Source organism: Microtus ochrogaster, chromosome 2, assembly GCF_000317375.1.
Source record: "Microtus ochrogaster isolate Prairie Vole_2 chromosome 2, MicOch1.0, whole genome shotgun sequence".
NCBI classification, from domain to species: domain Eukaryota; kingdom Metazoa; phylum Chordata; class Mammalia; order Rodentia; family Cricetidae; genus Microtus; species Microtus ochrogaster.
The window spans coordinates 78073300-78096875 of NC_022010.1; the positions used below are offsets into that span (position 1 = coordinate 78073300).

Here is a 23576-nt window from a genome sequence, read left to right on the forward strand (position 1 = left end):
GCAGCTATGGGTATGTGCTTGTGTGTAGGTGTGCACATGCAGCTATGGGTGCGCATTTGTGTGATGGTACACTGCATACATGTGTGAAGGAAGGGAGTGAACCTCACATGCTGGTTCTCAAGTACCATCCACTTTATTTTTTGAGTCAGCATCTCTCCCTGGCACCTAGGGCTCACCAATTTGGCTACGCTGAGAAACAGTATAAGCTTCAAGGGTCTGCTTGTCTTCCTCCTCAGTGCGGGTATTTCATGCATACCATGTCTGACATGTCTTCATATGAATTCATTTTCATTACAAGTTAAGGCTCAAGAATTGCTCAAGGTTAGGGCCTATGTTGTCAGAATAGTACCGCAAGTGGCATTATATCCCAACAAAACCCATGCAACCCCTATCTGTCACCCACACAGCAAATATTCCTTGTAGGATCAAACTTTGCCAGGTTCATTCCCAAGCCATTATCCTGAGGTAGGCTTTACTATGTCTCCAAAGCAGGCCAAGACCTAAACAATAAAATGTGACTTGGTAGCTCCTCCCAATTGGTCCTTTTCTGTCTGGAGGGAGGGAAAGCATGCCTTCTACATAATTAGTCATCTACAATGATAAGCGAGGGATCTCATACTCTTCATGTGTTTTTGCTTTTGGAGTAGCCATATCAAGACTCTTGAATTTTTTTTCTTAATTAGAAATAATTTTCAGCTATTCATTCAGTTCTACCAACTCCTGCCACTGGTCTTTTCTTAGGAGATCTAAATGGCAGGGTTGGGGTATAGCTTAGTGGAAAGGCATAACCATGTGTATAGGGAGCACTGGTTACATTTATACTACCTTTCCAACCACAATGAAGCAAAGACTTAAAAGTCCATCTGAAAATGTAGTGTTCACAGCCAAGACATTACATAATTCATGATCCAATGAATTCAAAATAAAGGGGTAAAGATGACTAGATTCACACATAATTCTGAAAATCCAAGTAAGGATAAATTTTGTTCATTTGGCAAACACATTTCTCAGTGAACTCAGACAGATTTTAGAGCTAATTTAACTGGAGTCTGCGCACTCCAATGAATCCTGACACACACCCACATCCTCCTTGAACTGGTCTGCTTATTTCAGCCTTTTATAGTTAATTTTTCAAATCACAATTCAAGTACCAGATTTTTTAATTTGCTCTATTAATTTTAATCTTGTTAGTGCTGGCTCATCATTCCAAGCTGTCAAGATATATTTAATTGAGACTCTCATTTGGCAAACTTGTTAGTTTTTATACTGTTATGATTGCTGAATTTTCTATGAATCCTCCTTATTCTTAGTTTAGACACTGAACAAAGCACAAGTTTGCTATGACATTAGGTAGAAAAAATAGCTTTCATGCATTTTTACTAATTAGTTAATAATCTTTGTCAACTCTGGAGAAGTGAGTTCCTTAGCCTCATTTTATACTCATAGAGACTGGATGCTTAGGCATGTTCAGCTTGCTAAAAGCCACACAGCTAGACTGAGGAGATGAGATAAAAATATTCTTTATTTTAAAGTGGTATGTATATTCCCCTAGAAAGTCAGCCTCTAGTTGACATGGATTCATTTCATTATGCTATTTTACTAGCTATATAGCTGAAGGAGGCTGTTCTAACCCAAAGAAAAAGGGAAAAAAATGGTGTTCATAAAACATGTGAACAATATTCTCATTTACAAATGAGTATGTCACAAAAACATTTCCATGTGTATGTCAGAATAGCATTAAGTCAGCTATCAACACTTTCGTTTAGATTCACTGGATAGGGACGCTTCCAGGGGACAGAAGTTTAAATCCATTTGGAAGCTGCCATAGTTTCTACATTCTTCACAAATGCATGCCTAATACTCCAAGCCTCAAACTGACTCAAGGCAGGCTCCAAGTATATTAAGGCTCCTGAGCAGGTGACTCACAATGGCAAATCTGCCTAGGCATCTGGGTTTGTTGAATTCATATACAAAGAACAGACATGGACATGTTCTGTAATTCAACTCTCTCTCCTCTCTCTCTCTCTCTCTCTCTCTCTCTCTCTCTCTCTCTCTCTCTCTCTCTCTCTTGTGTGTGTGTGTGTGTGTGTGTGTGTGTGAGAGAGAGAGAGAGAGAGAGAGAGAGAGAGAGAGAGAGAGGGGTACAGTTTAGCTGTACCCTAGGGGTAGCCAGAACAAGCAACACTGCTGTTGTCTGCCCTCCAATACCAGGAAGAAATCAGCTTGGGTCTTCCAGGCTCTTTGTATATACCTTGCTTCTCTCATTATAACTACTCCCCAAATTTTCCTTTGGAAATATTAATTTAAGAGCCAATGTTTCTGTGTTGGGGGGTATAATTCTATACTTCCAGTCACCTTACTAAGATAAGCGCAAGCATATTCTAACTTCGGCAACACTAGGTTTAAAGAAAAGGTAATGGCTAGATTTTCCTTCTACGAAAATACTAAACTAATGAGATTAGTAAGCGGGGAGACAGGCATCTGGCAAAAGAAGAAAATAATTTCAACCCACATAGAATAGAAAGTTCCAATGAGTATCATCTCAGGATCTGCATGTGTTAAAATCGGCTTTGCAGGCTTCCAGTCTTGATCTCTCACTCCCAACCAGCGTCACCAAAATATACAACATTTTCCACTGAAAAGTTTCCTATCATGCCTCACACAGTGAGAGTAAGATTTGAGAACATCTAAAGACAAGAAGTCTTCTGGGGCTGGCAGGATGTTGGCTACAAAGAGGCATGATGACCAAGTTTGTAATGGTTACCTACTTCTGTGTGATTTTCAAGGACGTGCATTAACTCAGGTGGAAATTCTGAAAAATTATCTTGGAGGTTATGTGGACTGAATTTTGGCACCAACAAACTGACTCAGTTTTAAATACAATTGTAATAGGGTTAAGATACTAGACTTTTAAAATTCAAAAAATTGTAAAGAATATACCAATAGTTAAAGGATATTTTTAGTGGATTTGTGAGTCTATGAGAGGCAATTCTGTATGTTATCAATTTTGATAGCCTCAGTCCAGAAAAACATAGTTTGTGGACATTATATTGTACAGCGAAAGAAAAGAAAGAACAAATGTGTAATCATAGCCTGTAACTCACACATCATGCCAGTATAGTTACAGTTACTAAGGATTAGTAGATATTTCAGGTTTCAGTCAATCAATATTTACCTTGTGTTTTCACTGGGTCTGATATTTGGCTTGGATCACTAATCCCATACGCATTTGCTGCCCTCACCAGGAAAAGGTATATTGCATTAGGTTTGAGTCCTTTGATGGCAAATGTTTCTGTTTTCACATTTTCTGCTACGGTCTGCCAGCTGCTACCAGATGCATGGCTAAGGATGGATACATACATTAGAACAAAAACATTGGATGCAAAACAACAACGAAATAAAAAAAGAGTAAGAAAGGAAAGAAGAAGGGAGGGGGGAGGAAGGGAGGAGAGAGGGAGGGAGGGAGGGAACATGCAAGAACATCCACCCTCTACCTGAAGGCTTCTATAATATAAGACGTTGGGGTTGCTCCTGAGTTCAAGTTGGGCTGCCAGGATAAAGTCACTGTGTTTCTGCTGACATCTGTAACTTCAGGCTTTGAGGGGGCACTGGGGATTAAGTTGGGGTCAGTGGGTCTTGGAGGTTGAACTGGAACTCCAAATTCTAACAAATGCAGAGGGAAAAAAAGACAAATTTACACATACATGAACTAACACATGAGTGTAGGTAGCACACTAACTTGCCTCTCACATACAAGGCCATTGGCTTTTCTTATCCAAAGAGCTTGGGGGGGAAATGCCCAGACTTACCCTGGACTTCAATGTAAGCACTCCACGTCGCCTCTCCACTGGGGGTTGATGCAGTGCAGGTATACCGGCCAGTGTCACCCAGCTGTGAAAGCAGATGGAAAAGAAATATTTGGGACAATCAAGGGCCTGTCAGGCTGGAAAAACAATTACAGGTTTGTATATGGCCTATGAATATGAATAACTACATTAAAACCTGTGAACCGGAAATGTCCCTTTAGTTGAATACATTTTTTCTTGAAATGGGAAGGAAAACACTGCATGACACAGAAATAAAAAATCTTTATATGGTTATCCTAACTGCAAAAAAAAAAAAAATCTGATCTTCAGTGCTTTAACAGACTAGGTTTAGCATCAAAGATTAAGGACAAACAAATTGTGTTGTATCTTCTTAAATTACTCATTTTACCCCACCTCTTATTATCATACTTGAGTCAAAACTTGAGTCTCAGAAATAAAAACAAAATCCTTGCTGGAAAGAACACCATCTCTTCTGAAAACTCAGGAGCTGCATGCTAAAGCCATAAACCTCCCCTAATTGAACAACTCTTCTTTTTCAAATCTCATTGACATCTGACTCTGGCCGTGGCAAAAGCAATATGCAACAGTTGCCAAAAAGAACTACAAACTTTGGTGGCACACAAAATCAACTGTGATGTTGATCCAAAACTCCAAAGAAGCCACCTATACCACAGAGCCAAGCAATTGAAGCAACTGTTGATCCCAGCCTGATACTGTCGTTTCATCTCTCTCAAAAGCCCGACTGACCCAGACCACAAAAGAAAATTTGAAACCAAAACAATGTAAGGACTGATACAAAAGAAAAATCAAAATCAGAGCAACTGGTAAATCTCTACATTTGTTTTGACAAATCTGTGGGCTTTTACATTTTCATGATTTGAAATGTTAGTGCATGGCTCTATGAGGGCTATTTATGTGTGTGATATCCTGTAATTGCAAAACACTGAACCAAACAGTCATCACAGAAACACTGCTCAAGTCCACTGTGCATAAAACAGTACTAGAAAATTCCCCTTTCTAGTGTCCTGTAAAATGCCTTGTATCAGACCATACACATGGAAGGCACACCACCTCTTAGGTCCCCAACCATTTTTCTCAATATGTCTCCCAAAGCACTTCCTTCTACCTCCACAGGACCTTAAATTACTTGCCATGCCTCAAATCACCTTAAGTATACACAGATGCATAATAATGAAATGTATCTTATTTAGTATTTCCTCGAGGTTATTGTATTTCAACACTAGTTGCTGCCGTTAAAAATAAAGTGGAACCAAGGAGTAAGTCCACGACATCTTTGAAAGTTACCTTAGCATATCGGATCTGCAGCATGCCGGTCTCCAGCTGTTTGATCCGAGAATCTTGGGTTGAAACAAGGACTCCATCCTTCCTCCACAGAATTGTGGGCACTGGACTGCCTGTGGCTACACAGCTGAGGGCTAGAGTACCATCCACTGCTACAGTCTGATTCACAGGACCTTGGCGAATGACTGGGGGAGGCCGGTCTGCAATCACTGCCAAAAGAAACAACAGGAAATAGATTTCTGCAACTGGAAGCAATTTTCTAATCATCTGAGCAACAGCCATTGCTGTAGGCTTTGAAAAAAGAAACTAAAGATAATTAAACAAGTAATTAAAGGGGAGACATGCATTATTCAAAACGCATTTACATGATGCACTGATTAGGAATATTAAAATGAGATACAGTGTACGCCGTTCAAATGACCAACTAGGCCTGAGCCAGTTGCGTTATCTAAGGACTGATCTAAGTGTTCAGAAATTAAACAAGAGCTGTGGCTGGTGAAGAAGGCATATAGTATTGAGAATAGACTGCTGTAAACAGGAAAAAGCACAAGAAATAGACATTTAACACATTTATCCCATAGATATGTATGAGACAGAATTTAATGAATGATTCAAAGCCAAGTTGATTTCACAATTGTTTTGTCTCCAACAACCACCATCACCATGAAATGAAGCTGCCATGCCAGAATGTTTGACAATTTTGGATTTAAAAAGGTGCTTTGGACTCTGATTTATAGAATTAAACTTGCAATCTTTTTATCTCAGAATCCTCTCTCTCTCTGGGATGTATGTGTATGCATATGTGTTTCCAGGGGTGTGCACACGCGTACACACACGTGTATCTATGTGTCTATGTGTATGGTGTGAGGGCACACATGTGGGTGAGTGTGCATGCATGCCTAAGCAAGTGAGTGCAGAGTCCGGAGGTTGATGTTGGGTATCTTCCTATACTGCTCTCTGCTTTATTTATGAACTGGTCTCTCCCTGAACTACGGATTTAAGGCTTTTCCCAGTCCAGAGATCCAGCTTGTACTGGGAATCCCTTTTCCTGTCCTGAACGCTTGGATTACAGCTTAGGGCCCCACCCACTCAGCCTTCACGCTGGTCCTAGGGACATACTCCATTCCCCACATTTGTGAAGTAGGTGCTTTATCCTCTAGGCAATGTCTCTAGGACTTGGAAATAAGTTTTCTACTGAAATATATACACAGCTTAAAAAATAACATTATCGAGCTGTAATGGATCCAGGGACACTGGGAATCTGCCCAATAGCATTGTTTGTAGCCTAACCAAACAAGATGACTGAAGACGACATCCAAACTTGGCAGCCTCCACTACCCCCTCTTAGACTCAGCCAATACTGTTTGTTTGCTTGTTTCTAATTGAACATAGACTTTTTTCCCACACAGTATATTCAGCTTACAATTTCCTTCATCTCTTCCAGATACACCCCACCTTCTCACTCATACAACAAGCGCATGCCTTCTTTCTCTATTGCTTTACAAAGAAAACAGGCAAATAAAAAGACCAACCAAGATAGAGCAGAACAGAGAGAAAGAAAAACCACAGGAAGAATACGCACACACAGACACATTGCCTAGAAAACCCCAAGACTGTTTTTTATACAAACTTTAATCTACTTTGAAAAGGGACCAACAAAACAATTTTTATTATAAGTAAATAAAATTATTGTAAAATATAAATGCCTGAAAAAGGATATATCTTAAATCCACTGTTTTTTGAGACTCTAACACAAGCATAGAGGACAAAGGACAACAGTAGAAAAATGTTCCCATCTCTTGATGGAGGCAGCTTATCAAGCTCCATTGATTTAGTTAAAATGAGTAAGAGCTGTGTGTTCAATTTCAGGAAATCGTCTTCAATCATTAAGCTTTAGAATCTTGACTCTCTTAAAAGCCCGGATCCAAAAGTTTAAAAAAGGAAAAGATGCAAATATACGAGAGAGAATTCTAACAAGTTGTCTGATTAAAGGAATCTGGCTGCCAGGGCAACTAAATTTTGGATGCAATAATTTGCGAATCTGGATGTGTCATTTTCAAAGCTTCATGCACCAACGATTTTCACAAGCTGGAGTAACACTTCAATTTGTTCCTCGTTTATCATGCAATGATTATTAGTTTTATGTGTTCACATTAAAAAAGCAATTAAATGAAATCAGCAACTGCGCACTGTAATCCAGTTCCCCAGTTCTCCCCACGCCATCCTTACTCCAGCAGCATGGGGAAATCTCAAGACTGGAGTTACACTTGGCAGGAGTGTTTTAGACACTACACTCTTGGAAAATGTAAGCCAGCAATTCCTTTGCTTAGAATTTTAAAAGTCTTCTCTGTATTATCTGTGGAGACTTGCTATTGTCCAATTGCAGATTTCTTCTGCTAAACCCACCGGGGATTTCTAAGAGCACCGGTGCTCCACTGATTATCAGAATGAATATATATTTCCAGACATTAAATGAATTAGTAACAGAGGGCCTCACTCCAAATGATTATCATTATGACTACTACTAGCATGGATTATATTTGGTAGTCTTGTTAGATTTAGGAACCACAAAATGTCAGGGTTTATTATAATTAATATCTCACTACCCGGAGCTCCTTTATAAGGTATCTGGTGTAGCTCCACAATTCTATCCTAACCCAGCTCATTGATGGTTTCTTTCACTTATTTCTGCATAATTTCTACTGGGTGGTTAACAAAAACAAATCAATGAAAAGATCCTTCCATCATCTGCCACCCATGTGTCGTTTGCTAAGTTCTTTATATTCTTGAATCCCTACTTTTTTGTGTGCAGTGTTGTTTCTTTGTGTCTATGTGTAGTATGCATGCATGTGTTTATGCTTGAGCATGTCAATGCATGTTCATCGAGAACAAAGTCTGATCTCCTTCCTCACTGCTCTCCATTTTACTTACTTAAGGTGTCTTGTTGAGTCAGGAGCAGCACAACATAGACTAGCCCAGGCAGCTGACTCACCCCAGGGATTCCATGCTACTGCCTCCGAGTGCTGAGATTACAGGTGACTCTTACATAGGTTCGAAGAATCCAAACTCTGGTCCTCACATTTGCAGGGTGGTTTTATCCACTGAGCCCTCTTTCCCAACTTCTCCATTTTTAAATCTATAAAATGAGGATACTAATAGTTGTTCAAACTAGCTTAGGAGATCTCCATGGGTATTGAGATGAAATAGTAGTCATGAATGTGCTTAGGTAATTGCAAAAGGCCAGACATTCACATGCACTATGCAGTGTCGTCTTTCCTTGTCTGGCAACAGTTAGTATAGAAATCAGAACTGAAAAAAATGTAGGACTTCATTAAAGCTCTTGCATACTTTTAGGTACAGAAAATAAAACTATGAAGTTTTCATCGATGGGTACAAAAATATAAGGAAATGAATGCTCCAGTTTATATCAACAAATATGGTCCATTTATAAATAAAATCTAAATTCACCATTTGTAAGACAAATTTCAAACCAGTGTCTGATATATTACACTGGAATTATGAGAAAGAGATATCAGGCAATGGAGTAGGGAGTATAAGAAGCAGCCTACGTTTAATGAAGCAAATAAATACATGGATTTTCAGGGAAAACTATACAGATAGTGACTGGTTCACATAAAAAATTCCCACGTGTCTCTCAATGAAGATCAAAGTAAACTCTACAACTGTCATCCTTTTGCAAGTGTTCTAGAAGGCTATATATTCAAATTAGAGATTTAGGATATAAAGTATTATAGGTAATTCTTGTATCATCATCCCCTTCTGGGAATCAGAGGCTGAAACTTTGAAGTTCAAGTGGCTTGTCTAAATCAAAGGAGCTGGAGAACGGTCGCTTTGTGCTATATCAGTGAGGAATACACGTGTTTTAAAATAACGCTTGCTATTCAGTGATTTTTATTTCTCTTATAATCTCATAGTAAGCAGTTATTAATGTGCACATTCAGTGTTAGTAAGGCTGGACCACAGGCACAGGCATCACTCCACAGACAGTTACTACTCCCATGCCTCATGTTTTATTCTGCTTTTGCCTTTATTGTGTTTGCCAACAACACAGGAGGTCAAGAAGATAAAGTCAAATAATATGGAGAGCATACTCTCTCTACAAGCCACCAGGTTGACAGAGTTAGTGCTATAAAAATATTGACATTGCCAGCACGCACTATGAATAGCCCGAGCTATGAAAAACAAGTCTACGGTTGTTTGAATAATATTAAAGAACTCAAAACAAAACAAATAAACCAAAAGACTAAACTAATATATAGCACAAAAATAACAGGTAAAATAAAACCTCAACAACACATACATACAAACTTCTTATGAATCCTCACAGAAACTGTGAAGTTAAACAAGATATTTACTGCTGAGAATAAAATGGCTTCTAGAGATTTTTTTCATTTGAGATCTATTTATTTTATTTTGTGAATATGAATGTTTGTTTGCATGTATGTGTATATATACCTCTTATATGTCTGGTTGCCACTTAGGCAACCAGAGGGTTCCAGATGCTCTTGGGTTATAGATAGTCGTGAGCCACTATGTGGGTGCTGGTGACTGAACCTGGGTCTTCTGTATAAGCACCAAGTGATCTTAACTGCTGAGTTTCCTTATAGTTTCAGGATAAAATTCACAAATATAGGAACTTTTTCTAAAATGAAAGTAAAAGTTGCATATGCTACATCAACATATAAGTGATTCATAATAATGTCATATCAGTTGTTATATAGAAATGTTGGTGTTTTTATAATTGTATGATTATTAAATTTTATTTCTTTTTTATGTGTTTTAAATGACAAGCTTTCTTTTTTAAAGATTTATTTATTTATTATGTATGCAACATTCTGCCTCCATGTATGCCCACGTGCCAGAAGAGTGTGCCATATCTCATTACAGATGGTTGTGAGCCACCATGTGGTTGTTGGGAACTGAACTCACAACCAGTGGAAGAGCAGCCAGTGCTTTTAACCACTGAGCCATCTCTCCAGCCCCCATGACAAGCTTTCCTTATTCTTGACAATTTCACATGTATACAATGAAAATATGATCATATCCCCCTTCTCTCCTCTAACTTCTCCCATTTCCCCTCTGTGTTGTATGGTTTTTGTGACAACTTGACACAAGCTAGAACCATCTGAAAGGATGAAATCTCAACTGAGAAACTGCCTACCCCAGACTGGGCTGTAGACAAGCCAGTGGAGCATTTTCTTAATTAGGGATTGATGAGGGAGGGCCCAGCCCATTGTGACTACTGCCATGACTGGATAGTAGCCCTGGGTTCTATAAGAACTGGCTTTCTCCTATAATCATATTGGTGACTACCCTAATTGTCATCAGATAGCCTTTATCTAGTAACTGATAGAAGCAGATGCAGAGACCCAAACACTGGGTCAAGCTCTGGGAATCCTGTTGAAGAGGAGGAGGAGGGTGGTCAAGGTCATGGTGGGAAACCAACAGAGATAGGTGACCTAAACTCCTGGCAGCTCATGGATTCTACATCAACAGCTAGGGAGCCTACATGGGACTGACATAGACCTTCTACATATAAAAAGTAACAGTTTTATAGCTTTGTCTGTTTCTAGGGCTCCTAGCAGTGGGTTCAGGACTTGTCCCTTTTGCTAGATCTCACTTTTGGGGAACCTATTTCCTATGCTAGGATGCCTAGCCCAGCCATGATGCAGGGGAAGGAACATGGTCCTTCTTCGACTTGATATGCCACGCTTTGTTAATTCCCATGAAAGGCCTGCCCAGATGGGGCAGGGTACATGGGAGATGGGGAGAGGGAATGGAAAAATAGGAAGAAAGGGAAACTGTGATGGGTATGTAAAATAAATGAAAAGAAAATTTAATTTAAAAAAAAAGACAAAGTAAAAAAAAAAATAAAGCAGTCTAAGCAAGCCATGAGGAACAAGTAGTAAGCAACACTCCTACATGGCCTCTAAATCACCTCTTGCCTTCAAGAACCTGTCCTGCTTTAGTTCCTGCTTTGATTTCCTTCAATGATAAACAGTGATTTTGAAGTATGAGATGAAATGCTGCAGGATAACGCACTTGTACACTGTAATGATTTGTTACTCATATTGGTTTAATAAAATGCTGATTGGCCAGTAGCCAGGCAGGAAGTATAGGCGGGACAACCAGACTAGGAGAATTCTGGGAAGAGGAAAGGCGGAGACTCACTTGACATCCAGAAGCAGAGGAAGCAAGATAAATGCCTCACTGAAAAAGGTACCAAGCCACATGTCTAAACACAGACAAGAATTATGGATTAATTTAAGATGCAAGAGTTAGCTAATAATAAGCCAGAGCTAATAGGCCAAACAGTTTATAACTAATATAAGTCTCTGTGTGATTCTTTGGGACTGAACAGCTGCAGATTGGGTGGGACAGAAACTTCCATCAACAATGAAATACTTTCCTTGCCATGTTGCTTTTGATCATGTATTTTATCACAGCAATAAAAACTCAAACCAAGATCCCTCTGAACATATCTCCCTACAAATTTCATGGTTTTTTTTTTAAGTGTGTGTGTGTGTGTGTGTGTGTGCGCGCACACACACACACATATGTTTGCATCTATGTGTGGAGGCCAGATTTTTACTTTTGTTCTTTATTGCTCCCTACAGTGTTTTAAAACAGGGTCTCTCCTGAACCTGAATCTCATTGATTAACGAGGTGGTAATTGGCCTACTTAGTGCTTAGCCTACAAACCTGTGCCCTTGCCTGGCTTTTTGTGTGGGTTTGGGGAGAATCCAAACTCAGATCTATGGGCTTATACAGCAGATTGTTTATAGAGTGAGGCATCTCCCAAGCCTACAAATCTTTTTTTGTTAATTCTGAGAATAGAAGGAAAATTGAGCAGTTTAGTTTTTTTCTTATTTTATTAATGACTATACAAGGATGCAATTGTAAGCATATGTACAGCTTTTAAATTTCTTTTTATTAGATGGTCTTCAGAATTATGATCTAATGGCTATAATATGAAATATTTACCACAAACACATTTTAGGTAATTTTGAATTGCTAAAGTCAGGGAACATACAGTATATATCAAAGGCAAGAATAAGATACTGAATTTTTTGACAAAGACAATTCTGGTGTTGAAGTCTCACTAACCAAGACCTAGTTGTTCCTTGGTTATTTCTTCTTGACATTTGAGACTATCTACTGAGCATTTACCACATTATATCGGGGTAGATACTAAGCAAATATTAACTAGACTAAACTGAAAATGGCCCAAATTTCATGGAACTTGTATTGTAATGAAAGATAGAGGAACACAATATAAAACAAGAAACACAATAAAGGATGCAATAAATCTGTGTGTAGATGGCAGATATAGGAGCATAGGACTCATATTTGGTGGGTTAGGGCAAACTCCTTGCAGAGAGTAAAATACCAGTTATTGTAAACGTATACAAAGGAAAGACACACAAGCAGTACGACACAGTGAAGCATGCACACAGCATTGCAATCAGAAGAAAGACTGTAGACTGTAAGGTGGGTCCATTGCACAGCACATTCCAGGACAGTAAACATCCTGAGATGTCCAGCCTACTCTAAAAACAAACAAAACAAACAAAAAAACCAAAAAACCTGTCTTTACAAAATCTACCAAACTCACTGTTATCTCCAAAAATCCATATCAAGACTCCCCTGTGAAAACATGAATATCTTACTTTGAAGTAAGGATTAAGAAGAATATGTCCACTGTTATAATAAGTTACTCACTACACAGGCAATGAGGACATGAAATGGAGACAAAGGGTCTTTATAATATATATTCATTTATCTCTAAACTATGTTTGTCATTTAAATGTTTCTATATGGGGAAAATAAGAAGTCAGGCTATTTTTATTCTTAGTTACTACTTTTCTAACAAATACTTCATAATAATCTACATAGAAACATTAGAAAAATTGAAAGAATTTATCAAGGTTGCTTGATGAAAAGTTAACACATAAAAAATCAACTGAAAAATTAAATACATTTCTCAAACAATTCAATAATGAAAAATTTATATATAAACATTTCAAAAATACTTAGGTACAACTGAAAAGTATATATAAAAATTTATACCCCAAAATTATAGACATTATTGAGAGACTGAGAGATATTAAAGAAAATCTGAATAAATTGAGAAAGATATATGGGATATGCATCATTTCTCTGAGTTGAAAACTTTAGATTATGAAAAAACAAATTAAAAATGTCTACAGCTTTGTTTGTATAGGGTATGGACTCCTACGTGGCATTTATAACCAAGTTAGCAAAGCTAAAATAAGGAATTCAAAGTTAGAGTCTTTAAGCCTGATTACAAACTACAATAACCAAGTCTATATGAAGTAAACAGATCTGTGGAAAAAAGCAGAGAGTATGTATTGTCCATGAATCTAGGCTCAGTTTAATTTAAATAAAATGGCAATGTAGGTAAATGTGAAAACTATGGTCTCTTCTAGAAATAATGATAGAACCAATAGCTTTATGTGCATTTTAATCCTAGCATTGGAAAAGCAGAGACAATAGGATCTTGGGAGCAGCCCAGGCATCCAGCCTATCTACTTGGCCAGTTCTTGGTCAACAAAAGACTGTGTCTCAAGACCAAGTAGAAGGCACTTGAATAACAAAACCTGGAGCTGTCCCACAGTCTTTGCCTGCATCACACACATCCACACAAACGAATAAAAGATACACAAACACCAGAGTCAATTAGGGAGAAGTAATAGCTGTCATCTTTATTCCTGACTCTCTCCCTTTATTTCAGGCCCATCTTTCTCCTTGGAATACATGGAGTGCTTACCTTTTATGCTCCTTATCTACTGCTTGAAATTAAAAATATAAAATAAAGCCGGGCGATGGTGGCGCACGCCTTTAATCCCAGCACTCGGGAGGCAGAGGTAGGTGGATCTCTGTGAGTTCGAGACCAGCCTGGTCTACAGAGCTAGTTCCAGGACAGGCTCCAAAGCCACAGAGAAACCCTGTCTCGAAAAACCAAAATAAATAAATAAATAAATAAATAAATAAATAAATAAATAAATAAAAATATAAAATAATTCTAATATTTCAAATGAATCCAGTAATAAAAAGAATAGGCATGTCACTTTAATTTCAAAGTCTTCTGCAATAATGCTTTCTTGATTACACACATGCAAACATATATTATGTATATTACATACATGTTATATACACATAAATATATTTTTAAATATCTAAAATATATTTATCTAGTACATGTATAGGTATCTTGCCATGTAAGATAAATACATGCACATATATATCTATTTCACATATTTATATGCATTTTCTTTAATGAAATAAATATATATTAATCAGTTAAAATCTTATAAATGTACATATACACGTGCACATGTTTATAAGCAATTTAGAGCTTCTTTTATCTTTTTAAAAATCATTACATAATTGATTACATGGTTAGAGATTTTTTTCAGTTGTCCTGTCTTTATAAGTATTTGCCAGCAGCAAATCAAGTTTAGGGAACTAATAAATAGAATGAACCAGACTATCAAGAGAAAATATCATAGTGTTATTTGTCAGATTTTGGATTCTTTCTATCTCAATAAATTGAGATACATGGGATATGCTGGATTAACATCATTTTCTGAGTCAAAAACCAGGTTATTAAAACTCAAAATAAAAAAACCTATAGATTTAGAAGCTCTCATTCTTATTTTTCTCAATTTAGAGACAATAGTAGAAGTGGGGATTTATAGTAAGAGACAACAAAAAGACTTCCTCTTATTTTTTCTGGGTCTAAAACACGAATACTTTCTTATGCCCAGCGCTTCAGAATAAACTGAATTCATGAGGAATTTCTGAGCTTTAGGAATCTGAACAGGTGATAGAGAAGTTTAGCATGTGTTAGTTAAATAAGAACAGTAGCGTCACTATCGTATTGACACCAGCTATACTTTACACTAAATAACTCTAAGGAAGAAGGCAAAGCTTGTATGAAAACATGCACAGGCTCCTTCAGAGCTGAACATAACTTGGATATTTCAAAAGAAAACTTTTTACTTTACCATCAGTAACTTCCAAATAAGCCTTTGTGATGATGCTTCCAGCAACATTTAAAGTCTGACAGATATAATAACCCACATCAGACCGCTGCACGTTAGTAATCGTGAGGTCTCCAGTCTGGGACACTGAAAACCGGCTGGATGACTGGGGTGGCTGGTACGAGAAAAGCAGATTCTAAAACCAGAATTGGGGAGGAAAGAACAGAAACAGGTTAACAGCCAAATTCTAATTGTATGGCACAATTATTTGCATATGTCAATGTATGTATAAATATATACATAATATATACATTTAGATATAAATTAAATATTCTTTGACCACAAATCTACATATATTGATGTGTACATGTATGTATATATACATATTAGTAAACATAGTTTAATAATACAAAGCTCAATGAAGTTATATGCAAACTGTTACAGTTCTCATTATCAACATGCATATTTATAACCATCCATTTGATATTAATATTGAACATATAAGAAGACTAAATATGTTTATGCAAACTATAACAGAAATCTATTACATCTAAGTGGCTAACCATATTATTAACTCTAAGACCTTCAACACATGAAGAAAATAGAATTTAAATTTACTCTTATAAACTACGATCAAGGATGTCATTTTGGCTCTCTAAGAAGCATTTTCTCCAGCTGTCAATCACTAATGTTCTGCAACACTTATCAATCACTTAGTCATGGCATATCTTTTTCCTGTTAGAAGACAGGGATGCCAGTTATCCCAGGCAGTGGTGGTGCATGCCTTTAATCCCAGAACTCTGGAGGCAGAAGCAGGAGGATCTCTGAGTTTAAGGCCAGCCTGGTTTACTAGCGCTAGCTCTAAGACAGGCTCCAAAGCTACAGAGAAAAAAGAATGCATGTTATAGAGTTTTTGAAATTTATGTAGAACTGAATGAAAAGATCCAAATTCCTAGCAGTTTGTATTTCATGGTGTTGTATTTCAGGAAACAAGTTATCCTGACCTTTTCAAGAAGAAAAATAAAACTGCTATTGCTTTGTTTTCAAAGTTTTGGTGCTATTTAGCAAAAATCATTTTGGAAAGGTTAGTTAATGCTCTATGAATCAAGTTCTAATGACCTTTTTTATGCAAAGCAATTTGTACTGTTGATCCAAAGTAAACAAATATTTTGGAAATTATTCAGTACAAGTACCATACTAATATAAAGGACATCTACTGGATTATAATTTTTGCTAGAAAGATTTTCTTTCATAATTCCATCCCAATTCTTCATGTTCTATTAATATTTTGTCTTTAACTTGTTCTGAGCAAACTTAATCTTGTGAGACCAAATGGAATATGTTAGAGCCCACCAATATATTAGCATTCAAATGATAGCCTACATCTGTAATGTTTGTCAATCAGAGTAAAATAAAAAAAAGGTAGCTGGTAGCATTGCCCATCAAAGATCCTGGAGTTCAGTCAGTAATTTATTCATGCTCTTTATATGGTCCTGTCTTCAGAAGCAGGACCATGAAATTCCAAATACAAGCCAGGTAGCAGTAAAACAGGCCAAGGAATGACCGTACCCAAAATGAGTGAGATTAATTTTTCACAAGTAAAGCATTTCACCTTATTTAAGAAGAAAAAATCACAGGGATGATATGAGGAGAGATTTTAAGCTATGCAACTGCTCTTTGTATTAGGCTCAAGCCTGACAAGATGTACTAATGATCAAGAGCAGTGTTTCTAAACCTTTCTAATGCTGTGACTCTTTCATATAGATAATCATACTGTAGGGACCTCCAACCATAAAATTATTTTCATTGCCACTTCATAAGTGTAATTTTGCTACTGTTATGAACTGCAATGTAAATATCTGTGCTTTCTGGTGATCTAAGACGACCCCTGAGAAAGGGTCATTTGACCCTGTGGGAGGTCACAACCTACAGGTTGAGAATTGCTATTCTAGATTATGGAATGTTTAGAAAATAGGACCTAATTGCCACTGATGAGCACACATGACAGTTTTAAAGACTGGAAAGACTGAACTCTATGGGGCATGGTATTGATGCTAGAGAGAATTTTCCATCATCTGGTCCTTCTAGAGAACACCCACATAATAATCACCATATCTTTTTCAAATATACTTAAGTTTATTATTCGGACCCGAATAATGGGAAGGACAATTGAATTATACAAAGAGAAGAGACTAGCTTTTATTTAACATAGACAGTTTTGAAATAAAAGAAACATTTACAAAGCAAAACAGTGGCTTTATGCACATCACCCATGTACTAAAATGAGGCAGAAAAATGGCTTTGAGAATTAAAAAAGGGACAACTTTCCCTTCCTTCTTAATTCTAAACATTTCTGAGGTATCTGACTTCCCTATTTCCAGTGAATATGATTGCTATATAACATCACGATCCTTTTCTTCTCAGATATCCATATTTTCTTAAAAAAGAAAAACAAAAGAAAAACACCAGACAATAGTCATACCTGACTCCCCTCTCGCCTCCAAAAGATAGCTGGTTGGGGATTTCCAGTTGCTTCGCACTGAAAAGTCACAGTTCGTCCCAAGGCAACAACCTGGTCGCGAGGCTTCACGACAAAATGGGGAGGCTCTGAAGAAACAAAACATGCAATGAGATCATGTCACCACAGACCCTACTCAGTCTCCTGGTGTCTCTAGTGCTGTCTGTATTGTCTCCAACAGGGTATAATAATCGGCCACTTCCCACCCTTCGTCTAAGGTAAAATCACTAAGTGCATATTTATAGGATGAAATAGAGTCATATTCTAAAGAGCATTATTACTTAACCTAGACCTGGAATTAATCTCCACATTTACAAGAATTCTTGAGCTACAAGCTGACCCTCTACATTCAAATCATACCTGAAAATTGCATGAATAAATATTATCTTTTTCTCACTTAGAGCTGCTTCCAGGTGAATGAACTCTAATCACACATACGCAAGATCTCCTGATACAGGCAGGGACTTAAATTACGTTAATTTACCTCAAAAGCTCCTGAAATGTTACCATGCAAATTAGAGCCATTTAAAATCTTCAGTCCAATTATTTGAATAGAAACGGATTTAAAGCCATAGTGGAGTCGCATGCCTCCTTCATTTACATGGGCAAGGGCATGTTCAAACAGAATATATATGGAAATGAGGGCAAATTCGAAACATCTGCTCACCCTGACATTAGAAATACTGCCAGCTTTGTCCAAACTGTTTGATTTATACAGACTTGAATGGCCACTTCATTCAGCAGTCAATAGAGTGTCAGAAAATTGCGTCAGTTACATCGGGGGCAGTGGCAGCTGAAAGGTAGCTGTGCTGATAGAGCGGGCCCTTGGGTGGGGCACGGGGAGCCTGCTTTAGGGCCAGGCTTTGCACAGAAAGGCAGTACGTCCCGACTAAGTCCCTTTACCTAATGTGTACACTTTCCAAATCCACTTCTTATCTGCTGTCTGGAAAAGCTAATCATTCCCTATGATCTCAGTTCAAACAACTGCTAACAGCTTACACAGGGTAGGGCTCTTCTAACCCACTTTGCAAGGCCTGGCCCCTACTTGCCATTGTTCCCTCAAAGTATTTTCAGTGGCTGACATCAGTCACTTAAGGACACTCCCTAACGCAAATCTGAATCGAAACTCAGATACAGATTATATCCCGGAGTGTTACAGCACTGCTTACAAGAGCAAGGCTTCTTCCTTTTTCAAAGCTTTCTTATTAGCATATATGAATTAGACATAATGGTGGGGCTTGTTCTGACACTTTCACACAGGCATATGATGTGTGTGATTGTGTCTGCCTCCATCAGTCTCTGGTCCCTCCACTCTAGGTGGCCCCTGCTTCCTAGTCTCATGTAGAAACCACCCTTCATTTATGACTTTGTTATCTTTTCCTATTTTATTTATTTATTCTTGGTAAGCCAAAAAGAATGTTTTCTTTAAGTATTTGGAAAAACAATTTTCTTTTTAGTTATATTTTCAGGTTAGTTCTATCCTATTTATTTTTGTATATATTGTAAATATTACATATGTGACAACTGTAAAATATTAAAACCTACTTAATATATGTGACACTATAAATATTTGTATATATGTAAAATCATAAACACAATATAAAAATTCTGTAAAAAAGAAAATACAGTGTGATTTGTTCAAGGCTATCATTGTAACAAAACTGAAGAAAGAAATAAGGTCTCCTAACTTCTAGACAAATGTACTTTCTTTTATATCTTTTTTTTTAAATTGAAGGTTAGTATAAACTCTAACAGTTGCCTAGTTGACTCGAAAATTATAGGATACCTGCAACATCAGGTCAAACGTTTTCAAATGTTCTCTAACTTACAGAAGATAAAATAAAAAGTCAGGAGACACACTTGGAGTTCAGTGTGGTCAAACTGAAGCTCTGGCTTATAATTTTTGGTAGGAAACCTGTGATTGTAATTGAGTGGTTTACTCATGAATGTAGCTCACACTGTCATTACACAAGGTATAATAATAGGCATGTGCCTGGTTGCCTGGGGATGTCCCCTCCTGCACCAAGCCAAACAGGAGCTTTTTCCTCCTTAGGTGAGGGTTAGAGTAACTGATGCAGGGATGAGACTGAGACTCAAGGCTGCCTGGAAAATGTATGAAATCCAGTCTAGAGTTTGGTTTCTTTCAATGAAGGAAAACCAAATGATTAATTGGATGTGTGGGAACAGATGACTTTCCAATACGAAGGGAATCCAAGTAGGAAAATATAAATGTTCAAACCACTTAGTCAAGCGAAACCTTGGGGTGGTCTCCATCCCAAATCTCAGGAGCTCGCCCAGGAATGTGTGCCAGAAACTGTTTCTTTTATGAAATGCCAGCTCTGCTCAAACCTCAAAGACTTATTTGGGAAAAAGGAATACAGACCCTTACGCTAACTACATTTATCCCGAAGCAATCCTTCCACACAGGATATTTGCTTGGAAATGATTTACTAGATTCTGTAGGCATAGTCTCAAGCCAACATCAACAGTGACATCAGCCACAAGAGACTTCTTAGAAATAAACTTTAAAAATTTCTCTGACTCGTACGATGGCACAAGCCTACAGTCCCAGCTACCCAGAGGGTCTAGGAGAAGCACTGCTTGAGCCCAAGAGTTTGAAGTCAGAAACACCATGCTTTAAAAAATAAATACAGCAAAAACATCATCTACCTCTGTACGTCAGATATCAGATATAGTTATATCTTTAAAGAAAAAATAGACCAAATACTTTGCTATTTAGATTGAAGATACTCATCAAATATACATAGTTGATGTTTTATGAGTATATATTGTAACAGCTTTTGAAATCTAAAATATTTAAGTTAGCTGTGTTCAAAGTGCACAATGGTGTAACCAGTATAATAATATATAAACTGCTGGAAATGTGGAAAAATGGACAGACAAGAAAAAGAAATACTGCCAATAATTCTACCATGCAAACGAGGTAATATTATTTAACAATATTATACTAAAGTATCATTTTAATAATTATCAAATAACTAATGCACTATCTTAAATAATTTCATCCATCTCTATTGTATTAAATTTTGAGATAGCTCACAGAGCCAGTATCTAACATACTCTATTATTAGATAGCTCATCCTATCTGTGAGAATATGAAATAATAACATCTGTGAGAGAGATTTCTTTAAGATGAAAGTGATATTCTGGCAGTCTTTTGGTGTTGAGATTTCTCTGAAAGTGACATTCTGTCAAGCCTATTGAATGAATGGATCTTCTTCTAAACTAAGTACAAAGAAGCTTGATTCTCTTTATTTATAAAAAAAAATATAAAAATAAATTTTGGATATTCCATGTAGTTACTTTGTAAATGCCATGAAAGGAAGCGCATAGAAAGAAATGGAAATGACCACTAAGAAGCTCCCAGTACAAGGCGACTCTGGGACTGAACTTTCAGGTCTCCTGAATTCTAATTACAAAACAGCCCACAGATAGGATGTTCTGAATGCACTTGACACAGAGAAAGCCAAATTGTTCTTGTGGCGTGTCTTTTTGTTCATTAATTGATATTGAGGCATAACATGAAACTGTCCTCTTTCACCAAGAGACACTCCTATAACATTTCCCCCATTTCAGGAAGAAGAAAATTAAAGGGCTCAGATCACACATGACTTAATAAGACAGAAAGTTAGCAAACCCATTACCTTTCCTCTTTGTCAGTTACCCATACTTCCTGCAGATTTATTCTGTGCAGTCTGTCTTTGTGGCCAATGACAAGTGAAACATGGAGGCTGATTGGTTGAAGGACATGGAAGGGTATGGATGGAAAGGGGAAGAGAAGTTCCAGTCACAGTGACACGGTGATTAGGAGATGGCCAAGAAAATGTCAACTTACCAGACCCAACTAAAATAAAAAAAGAAAACATGGAATAAATAAAAATAAGGGAACAAACAAAAAAAATGAAACAGAAAAAGTAGTAAGATTTGACTTAACAATGATTTTCTTTTAACATAAACTAAAGAACACATTAATATTTAGATATACTGACCACACTATCCATGAATGAATATTTGTTAGCATTTCGAGCACAATCATGAATAACTTAGAAAAATAGAAATGAATCTTGAAATCTCTATTGTGAAAAATGGTAGAACTGCAATGGACTGACAGTTGTAAAATTATAAAGCATCTTTAAACCGTTTTATGTTTTCCTACCAGGTAAAATATTCTTTATGTAATGGATTTTTAAAAGTATTATTAATAATAGCTGCTAAAACTAGACAAAATAGAATAAGCATCATTTTAAAGATAAAAGATGTTAAATTCCAAAGAGATCCACCAATAGGTTTATCTTTTGAAAGTTTCACACTCATAATGATATTCCACTCAACTCATGCTTCTCATACTTGACGATATTTACAAATAACCTTCATACAAATGGGTAATGACTCTAATGATCATGGTGTGGTCTAAGAATCTGCATTTCTGACGGACACCAGGTAGGTCATACTAGTCCATGACCTTGAGTTGAGTTGAAAGACTATTAAAATATACTGAGGTTACATGCTTACATATTTTTTGTTGAGAATATGTCTATAAAAATGAAGAAATTATGTAAACAAGAAAATATGTAACTCTTTAGAAACAACAATCACATTATTCATTTTCAATGCTGAAACAGGATGTATTTTAATGCAATGATAGTGATTTAAAATAATAGAAAGCAATAACTCTGTGTCTCTATTTCAGATAAAGGTCACTGCTTTCAAATGCAGAAGATTGTCACATACCATGATTTGTAGGAATCTACAATACATTTCATTCAAATAAATAGTTTCCAAACTGAAATTAATTTGACTTGATGCATATCCCTGCAGTCTAAATCAAAGGCAAGGAATGCTGCTTTGAGATCGTGCAGTTACAAAGTAGAAAAAAAAAAAAGTTTTCTTGTCCATTCATTTGTAACATATGCAACAATTTAAAGGGAATCAGAAATACTGAACATGTGCAAAAATTTAGTTTTGATTTTTAAGAAGAAAATAAACATTATTTAGAAGAGTTTTAAAACTGTGGAATCAAAAAGGGTGGAAAGATCACTATTGTATTTCTTAAATATCTTAAAGGGATTGCCTTACATAGCAGGGGGATACTCTGGAGTTACAAAGGAAATGATCTGAGAAACTGTCAGCTAATATTTTCTTTGAAACAACAAAAAGTTGTAGAGCTCTCCCAAGGATGAATCTGTGAAAAAAGACTTGATCTCATCAGAATAATGTAGCCAAGTTAGGAGATTAGACAAATGATTCCTATATATGCTTATATACTTCAAAAGTCCTTATATTCAAAGAATTTAATAAGAGCAATATGGTTACTGGGAGCCACCCCTTTAAATTGTAAAGTGTACTGTCTTTCCTATAGTTGCATTAACAATCCACAGGAGCAGAATGGATCACATATAAGAAGTTCATGCTAAACATTTGCATAATGTATCAATGACCAATGATAATTCTTATGGTCTCTTCAAAACCTGGAATGTTATCTAAGAACATCATAAAAAACAAAAAGCGTAAAAAAATCCTTGAGAAAACTTTATCTGATTGATGGAACACTTAAGTAAGCTTTTAACACCCATGATTATAAGGAAATGGTTCAGATTACCTTAATAAATATCCACCTATAATTCACACCATATTTTATTTGTTCTAGTGTCAGTAAAAAACAAACAGACAAACAAGTAAGTAAATTCTGCATACCCTCCACATTCTTCTACTAGTATTTCAGAATCATAATTCTTACATTTCTCTTCTAAAAATATTATGTACATTTCTTCTTTTTTTTTTTTGGTTTTGTTTTTTCGAGACAGGGTTTCTCTGTGGCTTTGGAGCCTGTCCTGGCACTAGCTCTGTAAGACCAGGCTGGTCTCGAACTCACAGAGATCC

At 36.7% G+C, this 23576-nt stretch overlaps 1 protein-coding gene across 12 annotated transcripts in view; it reads right to left on the reverse strand.

Annotated features, from left to right (window-relative positions):
• Robo1 (roundabout guidance receptor 1) overlaps positions 1 to 23576 on the reverse strand; it is a 1008058-nt gene that overhangs the window by 69594 nt on the left and 914888 nt on the right. For 9 of the 12 annotated variants that reach the window (XM_026786907.1, XM_026786925.1, XM_026786911.1 and 6 more), the window contains 7 exons: positions 21532 to 21540; positions 17640 to 17764; positions 15182 to 15353; positions 5133 to 5338; positions 3810 to 3891; positions 3495 to 3663; positions 3176 to 3342 (listed from right to left, as the gene is read on the reverse strand). In XM_026786907.1, coding sequence (XP_026642708.1) covers positions 3176 to 3342; positions 3495 to 3663; positions 3810 to 3891; positions 5133 to 5338; positions 15182 to 15353; positions 17640 to 17764; positions 21532 to 21540 — 930 coding nt within the window. The remainder of the gene's footprint in view (positions 1 to 3175; positions 3343 to 3494; positions 3664 to 3809; positions 3892 to 5132; positions 5339 to 15181; positions 15354 to 17639; positions 17765 to 21531; positions 21541 to 23576) is intronic. The other 3 variants (XM_026786902.1, XM_026786904.1, XM_026786918.1) reach the window with 1 other exon arrangement.